This window comes from Orycteropus afer, unplaced genomic scaffold, assembly GCF_000298275.1.
Source record: "Orycteropus afer afer isolate SDZICR_OR568_19922 unplaced genomic scaffold, OryAfe1.0 scaffold00745, whole genome shotgun sequence".
NCBI lineage: Eukaryota > Metazoa > Chordata > Mammalia > Tubulidentata > Orycteropodidae > Orycteropus > Orycteropus afer.
Window position 1 is genome coordinate 534,198 of NW_006922332.1, and position 12,447 is coordinate 546,644.

Sequence of the window (12,447 nt, forward strand, 5' to 3'; positions counted from 1 at the left end):
GGATATATTCTCATATTTCATCATACCAGGAAAATTCTCTTCCAACCAATCTTCGACAATTTTCTCTGTGGTTTTGTTTTTCTCTTCCTGTTCTGGACTTCTGATTACATGTAGGTTATTCATTTTGATGGTATCCCACATGAAGCTTAGGCTTTCTTCATTTTGTTTTGATCTTTTTTCTGATTGATCCCTTTCCAAAGAAGTGTTCAAGTATTTGCCTTCAATCTCTCTAATTCTGTCTTCCATTGATTAAATTCTGCTCCTCTGCCCATTCAATGTCTTAACTATTTCTGAAAATTTAGTGTTAATCTTCTGGATTTCTGTGTATATATTTTGCATCATTTCTAATTTTTTCATTTATTTTGTCACTTTGTTCTTGTATTGTCTTTTGAAGAAATCGTTCTAGGGTTTTCTCTGTGTTTTCCTTGATCTGTCTCTCAATTTGTTGAAGATACCTAAATATAATTCTTTTGAATTCCTTATCAGGGAATTCCAGTGGTGCATCCTCCTCAGGGATGTGTTTTGGGTCTGTATCCTGGTCCCTTGTTTTCCCTGCTTTATCTTGCTTCTTTGTGTGGACTGTGATGCTCTGCTGTCTCCAAGGCATTGTGACATTTTTGTGTTTATATTTAATTGGTGATTGTATGTTGGAGTGACTTGCCTATGATTTTTGTTTTTTTTGTTTTATTTGTATGTTATCTACACAAGCAGGGTACTATGCTCCTCTATTCGCTAGGTAACAACACTTACACACTCACTACCTGTCTCCTTTCCTATTGTCAGTCTTTCGTATGTCCCTGCCAATCTTGGCAAACAGAGCCCATTCTTAGGTCTCTGGAATCCAAATGAGAATGCTATCACTTTAAAATCCAAAATGGTTGCCACTTGTAAAGATTCAAAATGACTGGGCCCTTGGTCACTTTAAATATAAAAAATGGCCGCCGCTTGTAAACATTCAAAATGGCAGCACCCTCCGGACAGCGGAAAGTCAACAGCTCAGGTTGTCTCCCTCCTTGCTGTTTCCCTTCCTAGTCATAGGGCACCAGCACAGTCGTCTCTACAGCCCTTGGTGACCAGGGTTGATCTTTAGGTCAATTCTCAGGTCCTAACACCACTTGGAAATATTCAGGCTGTTGGTCCTGTCAGAGTAGCTGACAGTCTGCTGCTCCAACCATCTCTGTACTCACTGTTTTCATTCAGGTTTTTCCGTTAGTTGCTGCCTAATCCACTTCTGCATAGTTCCTTTCAAAGCTCAGGGCTCCAGGATTATCTTCTGTATCTCTGTCAATTGGTTTTCCTTTTCTTTGTTGAAGAGGGTCTGTGTTGCATGTCTGACTATTCCTCCATCCTACCAAAAGTCCTCCTGAACTATCCTTTAAGGAAATGCACAAATGAATGAACAAAGATGACAAAAGACAGGGCAATGTGTGCCTGAGGATCAATTCTTCTGGACAAAAAGGTTCATTTGGGACCACAGAAGGTAAAGCTGCAAAGGTAAGATTTACCCAACTTGTGGGAGGCTTTTAGAATCAGGGTAATGAACTCAGGCTAGCAGAGAACAAGAAATATTCACTAGCATTAGAGAAGGGAAGAAGAGATAAGAGGAAAGTGATATTTTAAGGAAATTAATCTTTTGTAAGGATATTGCTTCAGAAACCCAAGGAGGGGTTGCTATGAGTTGAGTCCGATTCGATGGCATATAAACAACAACAACAACAAAGGAATTATTGGGCAGTGTAAATGGTTAAGTGCTCAACTACTGGCTGAAAGGCTGGCGGCTCAAACCCATGCAGAGGCACCTCAGAGGAGAGGCCTGGATGATCTGTCTCCAAAAGTTCACAGCCTTGGAAACCCTATACAGCAATTCTACTCCACACACGTGGGCCACCATTGGTCGGAACTGACTTGGTGGCAACCAACAACAATAATCTTTTTAAAGCAACTGTATGGATCTGAATGGGAAAAGACTAGAAGTAAGATGTTATTTTTAAGAGAATAAACGATCAGTTATAATTAGACAAATTTAGGTTTATCACTTACTGATTGTGTAACTTTGGGCAAGTTATTTAGTCTTTAGAGTTTGGTTTCCTCATCTATAAAATGGAAGTTACAATATTCACTTTAAAGACTGGTTATAAAAATTTAATTCACAGCCACCCCTCAGAAGGAAGGTTGGGCAATCTACTTCCGTAGTGATACTGCCTTGGAAACCCAAGGAGGGGTCACTATGAGTCGGATCTGACTCGACAGCAGTGCGTTTGGTTTTTTGGTTTATGGGTAAATAAGGGAGGTCTAGTGGCATAATGCCTAAGACATTTTGACTGCTAACCAGAGGGTTGGCAGTTCAGACTCACCAGACACTCCTCAGAAGGAAGACTGGGCAATCTACTTCCATAGAGATACCGCCTCGCAAATCCAAGGAGGGGTCACTATGAGTTGAATCGACTCAATGGCAGTGAGTTTGGTTTTTTGGTTTTTATGGATAAATAGATGGGAAGGCACGCTGAATGATCAGGTATGCCTAGGCAAAAGGGAACATACCCATGATCATATGTAAGGATGGCAGACAGCATTTCTAAAACGTATGTGTATGTGCTGTAAGAATGTCCATATAAACAGAACTAACAGGGGGTAATGTTATGATAACTTCTTAGGCACAGTCAACCACCCTGATAGAGCAAGTTGTTGGACCTGCGGGCTTGGGACCCTGGTCACAGGGGACATAAAGCTCAATTGGCATAACATACTACACAAAAATATTGTCTACATCCTATTTTGGTGAGTAACAACTGGGGTCGTAAAGGCTTGCAAGCGGCCATCTAGATGCAACAAGTGGTCTCTCCTCATCCAGAACAAAGAAGAATGAAGAAAATCAAAGACTCATGGAAACAATTAGTCCAAGGGACTAGTGAACCATGAGAACCTCAGCCTATATGACCATGAGACCAGAAGAACTAGATGGTGCCCAGCTATCAGTGTCAACCACTTGGAAAAGGATCAGTACAGGAGATCCTAGATAGAGTGGAAGAACAATGTGGAACAAAACTCAATATCATAAAAAAAAATCAGGTATACTGATCTGATAGAGCCTGACTAATCTGATAGAGACTGGTGAGACTACCGAGAGGCTGTGGCCTTTAGTCCTGGGATTGAACGCACTCCCGTGGCTTCCAGCCAAACAACAGACAGACATACAGGATGAACATTTACACCAGGTAGATATACTTCTTAGAACGAACAATTATGAGATAACAAAAAGGCCGTATTTGCACAGGGAAATAGCTCAGGGGACAGGAAGGCATAGGAAAGAAGGACACAGGGAAGAGGTGAGACTACAGGGAAGAAGTGGGAAGAGAGCTGCTGCATTGTGGGGACTGCAGTCAATGTCATGAAATAGAACATGTATCAACTGGTGTACAGAAAATAAATCTGCTCTATGAACATTCATCCAAAACACAATTAAAAAAATTTTTAAAAGAATTTAATTTTATTTATATATACACACACAGATACATGGGGCGGGGAGGAAGGAAACCTAGGACAGTTTCATCTAGATGGCCACTATTAGATTTAGATTAAGACAGAGCTTTAGGAGAGTGTCTCTTACACACAATGTAACAGATTCACCATCCAAGACAGTCAGGATCTACAGCACAGCCAAGTATGCAGCAGAGGTCAGGGCAGTAAGCTCCAGCTTAGGGTCCCCAGAGGACAGAGATGCAGGCTCCACAGGCATTCAGGGAGAAACCTGTCCTTGCTGCCATGGTGAAGGAAGCCAACCTCCTTCATCTTGCACTAACCTACACAGGATTCCACAAGCCTTTAATTCCAAAGGTAAAGAATCAGTACCCACCCTTCCATGACCGGCCACTTTCAACTTTCTCCGTTTTCTCATCAGTAAAACATGGAAAATGACACGAGTTAAGACGGGTAAGTGCTTAGAGCCACACTGGCACGTACAGTGCTGCGTAAACATCGGCGGCCCAGCAGCAAAAGCAGCAGCAGCCGCAAAGCGTCTGAATCTCACTGTGTCAGCACACATGTCAGAACTGAAGAGGCATGAGTCCCACACTCTTTCCATTTCTGAGTTCTCAGTGTTTACCTGTATTTCTGATGTAGTAAGGCCACTTTTTGGGTTGCTTCTTCCAATACTTTCTCATCTTGTAACCACCCCTGAATAAAACACACAGTGTTAAGTACATAAACAAATCAACCAAATTTCTTAGGAAGAATCAGTGCTACCGATTGCTTCCAACTCTTGTCACGAGCTGGCAAAAGTATGAGTAGCGTTAATAATGTGGGATCTTTTGAGGGAATTAATGGCTTCTGCTCAAGAGCCAAAAAGCTCATGCTGTCTTCTCAGTTCATCCCAGAAATAACTCATTTCATCCAAGTTATTTCAAGTTGGCACCCTTAATCAGCCAGCTCTGAGGCGAGCACAGGAGCGTCTTGGGCATCTCTGCCTCACGGTGGGGGAACTCAGCAAGGCATTTTGTTGCTTTGTTAGGTGCCGTCGAATCGGTTCTGGCTGACAGCAACCCTACGCACAGCAGAACGAAACACTGCCCGGTCCTGCGCCAGCCGCACAATCACTGCTCTTTGGACCCATTGTTAAAGCCACTGTGTCAATCCGTCTTGAGGGTCTTCCTCTTGTTCGCTGAGCCTGACTCGATGGCACCTAACAACAACAACTACTTTATCAAGCGTGAGGGATTCTTTCTCCAGGGTCTGGTCCCTCCTGGTCACATGTCTAAAGTATATGAGATGGGTCCCACCATCCTCACTTCTAAAGACCATTCTGGCTGGACTTCCTCCAAGACAGATTTGTTTGTTCTTCTGGCAGTTCATGGTCTACAGCACTGCCTTCACTGTTCTAGTACACAGTTTTTATGTCAAAAAAAAAGTAGAAGTCAGTGTGTTTTTTGGTATCTAAATTCTTTTCATTGCTGATGAGAAAGCAAGCTCATTTCACATGATTTTGTGAGGTCTGAAGCCTTCAGTTAAAAGAACACCAGCCTGGTTCATCAGAAGCTGCAGCTAATCCCTAAACTTAGACTCACATTCAAATAGTAAATTAATCTCTCTGGCCACCGCCCAGGGACTACAGACCCTTGAGTTTCTATGGGTTCATAAGGACCAAGAAGAGTACAACAGGGAAAGCATTCACATTTGAGTTGTTTCTAAGAAGTAACTGACTTTTTAACACCCGTCTGCCTGATAAATCTAGTATACTGACTTCATTTCAGGGATTATTAAGGGTAGATGAATCAACAGCTTTTAAAAAGGCCCAATGTAAAAGTAAGTCTTACCACAGGAAATAAGGCAAACTTCTGAAGAAAGTCCTGGGATTCATACTGATCAAAGTCACCAAAATCAGCTGTACAGAATGACAAGTCCCACAGTCAATTATGTCACTTGCACGGCACTATGTGCATCACAAAATTCCACATGCAGTAGACAGACCGTGTGCTTATGATTATCACAAGTCAAATCTATCTTAACACAGTTATCAAGTGTGTATTTTTAAAATATCTTTTTAAAAACATTAGATCCACATGTCTAGACTTGGAAAAATATCCATGACTAAAGGAAAAAAAATTTACAAATGACATATAATCTCATTTTCATAATAAAGAACAAAACCTACCCTGCCATCAAAGAGCTTGGTGGCATAGTGGTCAAGCATTCAGCTGCTAACTGAAAGGCTGGAGATTCAAACACGCCAAGCGGCCCCACAAGAGGCAGAACTGGTGGTCTGCTCCGGTAAAGATTACAGCCTGTGAGTGGCCCCCGAGAGGCAGAAATGGCGGTCTGCTCCAGTAAAGATTACAGCCTGTGAAACTCATGGAGGCGTTCTACTCTACACACAATGTAACATTGGGTCGCCATCAGTTGGAACTGTCTGGATGGCACCTAGCAACAACCACCCTGTAATCATATATGATTCCTTAGGCCCTGGTAAATCTACCATATGGACTTCATTGGGGGATTACAAGAAGTAGTGATTACTTCTGGCAAACGGAATTAGATCAGTGGAGTATGGTCTAGTAAGATGTATTAGTTTTGAAATTTAAAATGCTTTAAAAAATGGACAGTTTAGCAAAAAGTTTGCAAAGAACTAACATGTAAAGCCAAAGATGATACTTAAGAAGCTTCAAAGTACTTTGAAAGGTGCAGTATAGTAAATTACTTAGTGTGGCTTTTCTACCCATAAGTCTTTGTAAACTCCAAGGTGGGATTTTCTATGAGCAACTGAGGAGCTCCTGATTGCTGAAGGTGTCCACCTGGAGTATTTCTGTTGGGAGTGGCACAAAACAATGTTCTGGGAGGTGCCCACTCTCTCTCAGGTGCTTAGAGTTCTGATGCTATAATTGGCTAGTTTGACCACCCTGCCGGGGCTCAAAAGGAGGCCTCCTAGAGGCAGAACTCTCTCTGACTGCTGGTCGAGGAAGACGAGCTGCTGAAAGAGACACGTGCTGCTGGAAAAGAGACGCAAGAGACACGCATTGCTGAGTGACACACCGAGGGACCAGCACTGCTGGGAAAGAGACTGTGAGAGACTGCTGGCTGAGGGACGGTGGGCTGGAGAGAGAGAGACTGAGCATTTTTCCTGAACACAAATTGTAGCTTGGTGCTTCCCTAATAAACCCCGTAATCTGTGAGTTCTGTGTGGCCACTGCAGCGAATTATCAAACCCAGAAGAGAGGTGGTGGGTGCTTTGGGAGGAACAGTTGGAGCAAGGGCTGGAGGGGTGAGGCAGCATGTCTGGCCTGGCAGGAATAGGCTTTGGGTTACTGCTGGTAATCCTGTCTTCCTCTTGTAGGGTTAGAGGAGGTCAGAACATGTGGCCTCCTTGCCATTTTTGCAAAAGGTAATGTGGCTCCATGTGTATCAGGCGTTGTTTATCAGATGATACATGTCTTCATGCCTGCTAATATCTGGAGGGATTTTATTAATTGTTTTTCTGACTGAACTTCAATTCCCAAAGTTGAATGCTAGTTATTTTATGAAATAATGTTCCATCAAGTATATACAAAAAAAAAAAAAATCAATGCCATGGAGTCAATTCCAACTCATAGTGACGCCTGCTGGGTTTCCAAGGCTGTAAATCTTTACAGAAGTAGATGGCCCCATCTTCCTTCCAAGGAGCAGCTGGTGGGTTTGAACCAATGACCTTCTGGTTAGCAGCCAGATGCCTTATCCACTATGCTACCAGAGCTCCTTTCAAGTACATACATACATGCCTAATATCTGTAGATTAGGCAAATGAGGAATAAAAGACTTAACAATTCCAAAATGTGAGATGCAAAATCATTATCCATTCTGACTGCCGATTCTCTAAAGTCCAGGACAACTGTTTATAAAACCAAACAAAATGAAGTATACTTAAAATATATATGAGTATAATCTTATTCACTGTTTGGGAGATCTTTCTTCCTAAAATATTAGCTAATAGCAGATTAAGTACTTGGACTGGAGGAATACATAATATTAAATGCTTTTACGGAGATCATCTCTGGAGCCATGGAAGCTATGTGAACTCCTGAAACTATTACCCTGAAATAATCTTTAAACTTTTAACCAAAAATATCCCCTGAAGCCATGCCAAAACCAAAGAATACTTTAGTTTAACTAGTAAAAAATGCCTGCCTTAAGCATTGTGTTTTTGTAATAACTATCAAAGTGACAATGGTAAATGGTAAGACTGGACAGGAAGTTTAAAAAAAAAAAAAACACTGCCATCAAGTCGATTCCAACCCATAGTGACCCCCATTGGGTTTCTGAGGCAGTAAATCTTTACTGGAGTATATGGCGTGCTCTTCCTTCCATGGGGTGGCTGGTGGGTTTGAACCCCCAACCTTCTGGTTAGCAGTCAAATGCCTTAGGCACTATGCCACCAGAGAACTTGGATAGGAAGCTTAGGGGACAGCTAATGAGGGAAGAACAACTCAGAAAAGGAGGGTGAGAATGTAATCAGTGTCATTAAATTACACACGAAGAAAGTGGTGAGTCAGTGTATGTTTTTTACTGTGCAAATTCTCAACAAGAGAAATAAAATTTTTTAAAAAATATGTAGCCATCAAAGGTTATTAGTGGTTACCAGGAGCATGGTAACCACTTGTTGTGGAACCTGTTGTCATGGTTAACCCTCCAGAAGTCTCACATTTTATTGAGGTAATCCAAATGCATGTTTTTCCCATAAGGAAGCCCCTTAGATAACAGAATGACACTTCACTGATATATGAATACTATAAAGATATAGAGAAAATCAATTACTTTAAGAATTCCTGGCTGCTTCTGTATTAACACACATCCTAACCTTACAGAGGGATTATGTTGTTGACTATTTACCTTGAACAGCTAAGCCTGCTAGCTGAATTGCTTGTTCTAATGTACAAGGAATGTTTCCTTCCAAGATATCTTTTTTCAGCTGCAAATAATACTGATACCTATTAAGAAAAAAGTAATGTTTAAGTCAATATCAATATTACCTCCAATTAAGATACGATGCATTTTATTGGAACTTAGTACAAGAGCAAAAACCATATTCCAAAAATGACTGGAATACCCTTGCTCATATCCACATGCGCATTCACATCCACACATGGAAACAAGCAAACACACACACACACAACTGACTGAGTCACTTATCCCTAGCTGTGCTTACTTCAAAGCTAAAACGATCTAGAAGACAAGTGGTTATCTATCTCGTGTCCCGTAAGACAGTCCCTACATGCTGTTCTTTTCAGTTGGAAAAAGAGAGAATCAATGGCCGGTCCTGCATTTACCCACTGCCATTGAGTCGACTGCAACTCATAGCAACTCCTACTGGGTTTCCAAGGCTGTAAATCTTTACAGAAGTAGACTGTCTCATCTTCCTCCCACGGAGCAGCTGGTGAGTTTAACCACCAACCTTCTGGTTAGCAGTCAAATGCCTTACCACTACGCCACCAGAGCTCTTTAAAAACTTCATCTAGCAGCTTAGAAATACTAGATGTTGCTTACCCAGTGGGGTAGAAATTCCCTAGCCCTGGAAAGTAGGCCCCGAAAAAAATGGTTTCTGATATTTCAGCCCAGGGTTAGATTAAATGCTTTTTGATGAAATCCTAGAAAGAATAGCTGCTGAGATGTGCTTTTAATTCAAACATACCAATGATCATGAAGCTAGCACCGGATGGGGTAACATTTCATTGTGTTATACATGAGGTCAACACGAGTTGGAGCTAATTCAGCGGCAACTAACAACAACATCTTAACAATATTAAAGCTTCCAACCCATGTACAAGGTTTATCTCCATCTATTTATGCCTTCTGTCTCTGAACAGTGTTTTGTAGTTTGCAATATTCAGGTTTTTCACTTTTGTTAGCCTTATCCCTAAATATTTCAAAATTCTGAAGCCATTGTATATTGTTGTTGTTGTTATTTGCTGTCGAGTCAGCCCCGACTCATAGCGACCCCTCCTTGGGTTTCCGAGGCGGTATCCCTACGGAAGTAGATTGCCCAACCTTTCTTCTGAGGAGTGGCTGGTGGGTTTGAATGGCCAACCTTCTGGTTAGCAGTCCAGTGCCTTAGGCACTATGCTACCAGGGCTCCTGCCATTGTATATGATATTCTTGAATTTCAGTCACCAACTATTCACTGACAGTATATAGAAATAAAATTGACCTTCTATCCTGAAACCTTGTTAAGCTGGTTTTCAGTTATAGTATCTTTCTGTAGATTCCACTGGATTTTCCACATAGATATAAATGGGTATCTATACAACAAGATTCTGTTTCAGTATACGCCAGTGCACTCAAATGACTGAAAAAGACCTACATGACCTCTGAGTCTAGTGTTTAACTGCTTACTTTTTGTTTAATAGCTTAATTTCATGCAGCCCAAGATGTCTTCAACAAAAGAACAATGAAGGTACATAGTTCTCATTTTCATTATTCAATATATACAGCTGTGTGTGTGTGTGCGTGTGTGTGTGTGTGATTCTTTTTTCCTTTTAATGTGGTTTTGCTCCAGGTTCTGCTCTGTCTTCTTCCCAGTCTATGCATTCATCTTAAAAGAGAGCTTCTGCTCCCAAGGTTTTAACCATAATTTCCAAATATAACATAACCTCCAAAGTGATGATGAGGACCAGATCATTGCCTCTAGTCCAGACCTTGCTTCTCAGTTCAAGACCTGTATATTTTGCCTACGAGGAAGCTTCCTCAGAGCTTGGGTAATCCAGTGACCTAGTTCTGCACAATGAGAGGTAAATAATAACTCCAAGGGGCAATAGGCTTCCAGAAAGACGACTTAAAAGAAGATGACTTCACTGAGATTAAGACTGATTTTACCTTTCCTGCTGCCTGGAATATGGTTGTAACAGTTAGAGCTTCTCTAGATATCTTAGACCATGAAATAACCTGTTGTTGTTGTTGTTGTTGTTGTTATATGCCGTCGAGTTGGACTCGACTCATAGCGACCTCTCCTTGGGTTTCTGAGGCAGTATTCCTACGGAAGTAGATTGCCCAACCTTCCTTCTGAGGAGTGGCTGGTGGGTTTGAACTGCCAGCCTTCTGGTTAGCAGTCAAGTGCCTTAGACACTATGCTACCAGAGCTCCCATGAAATAACCTAGTGAGTGGAAAGAACATGCTGACAATGGCGGAACAATAGAAGAGAAAGCATGGATCTCTGTTTGTGGAGCTGTCACACAGGCTCTGCATGCTGAGCTCTGGACTTCTTTCACAGGAGAAGCCAATGATACCGAGTCTTCTGGTATATATGGCCATACTTAATGCCAACTGATTCAGATTCTCTTTCTATTAGGTTCTCCTATACCTGATGAGCCATCTTGCCGATTCAGTCTAACAGGCTCATTCTCTCTCAGCTCTCCCTATTGCTAAAGCCTTTGTTCAAGTCCATATTGCTATCCTAAAGCTAGATTATGGCAACAACTCAGGATCCTAATTGTTGTCTTGCCACTTCTGATCTACTCTCCAGTATGGTTTCAGGGCAATCTCTGTAAAAGTCAAAAAATTCAAAAACGTCTTCTCCATTATACCGTAACTTGATAGCTAGCACACACTTTTTTCAAGCTTGCTCTCTCCTCTAAGTAAAATTCCCCAAAAATATCAGTCTCTTTCAATTTCTTCCCTGTATTGCATAAGCTGTTTCCTCTAACTAGAAAATTCTTTCCAAAATCAATCAAAAAGTCAGCTTCCTGGCCTTTCCATCAAGGTTCCCACACACCATTAGGAGTCCAGTGCTTTAATTAAAACTTTTGTTATCATAATGCACTATACTTATTTACTTACATGGACTGCCAGTTCCACTAATTCCTACCTCCTCCAGGGCAGAACTAAAGTATATTACCTCATATATTCATCTCTCACACTGACTAAAGTTGCTAGAGCGAACCATATCGTATCTTTAATGAATGCTGGAATAAATCAGTCAAAGTGGCCAGTTCATGTCGTTTTTCTCTGGCCTCATCTCTCTTCACTAAGGACCTGTCTTACAGTCAGTGTGGACTTATCCGTATTACTTGTTCCTAGCTTCTTTGGCTTTTCCCCCTCTTCCAATTAATTAAGTGACAAACACAGTACTTAAAACAACATTCTGCACACATGGCAATAGCAGGTGTTTACTACATGCAGGGCACTATTATAGATACTGTGCCAAAGGCAGAGCTAATTCAAAACCTGGAAAAAGAAATAAGATATGGACATAAGTAACAATATTGAAAGGCCACAGCAGTTGCCATCCTAACTCAAGTACAAGCAAATTCCAGGGCAGTCTGAAGAAGGCAAGCTCATGCCAGCCTAGGAGGGTCATGGAAGGCTTCATGCAGGAGGGCCCTCTCAACTAACATCTGGAAGATAAACAGGATTCCAGTACATAAATGTGAGAGAAAGATGCAGGCCACAAAGATGGAAAGGCATGCAGCATGTCTAGGCTCTGGAAGAAGTCCAGCTGTGCTCTAAAGTAATACTAAAGAGGGTTGGAAAGATCAAGTTGAAGTGGATTTCAGAGAACTCTGAAAAGCAGGCTCCACAATCTAAAGTTTATCCCACTGTTTCTTGTTTTATTCATCTTCATGAAAAAAACAAGAGAGTGAGAACAGGCAGTTCTTCCACCATACTCCTTACTCTCACCTTCCCTTCCTGTTTCTGTTCCCTTAAAGTTTATTATATCTTGGCCAAAATCTTCCGATCTTAAAATGCCCCCGCCCCACCCCACTTCAAGGAGCCCTAGTGGCACAATGGTTAAGTGCTCAACTGCTAATCAATCCCACCCAGCTGCTCTGTGGGAGAAAGACATGGCAAAGAATACAGCCAAGAAAACCTAGAGTCCATGGAATATAGATCAAAAACATAGACCTGCTGGCTGGAATTGAACCCACAACTGTGGTTTCCAGCCAAACAAAGTATAGGCATGTGAGTTAAACATTTACCTCAAGTAGACACAC

General features: G+C 41.6%; 1 protein-coding gene across 1 annotated transcript in view; it reads right to left on the reverse strand.

Annotated features, from left to right (window-relative positions):
• The window catches only part of PTPN21 (protein tyrosine phosphatase non-receptor type 21), a 122,474-nt gene that overhangs the window by 60,738 nt on the left and 49,289 nt on the right, over positions 1-12,447 (reverse strand). Inside the window, exons 3-5 of the mRNA XM_007957408.1 lie at positions 8,353-8,450; positions 5,310-5,377; positions 4,103-4,173 (exon numbers count right to left, since the gene is read on the reverse strand). Coding sequence (XP_007955599.1) covers positions 4,103-4,173; positions 5,310-5,377; positions 8,353-8,450 — 237 coding nt within the window. The remainder of the gene's footprint in view (positions 1-4,102; positions 4,174-5,309; positions 5,378-8,352; positions 8,451-12,447) is intronic.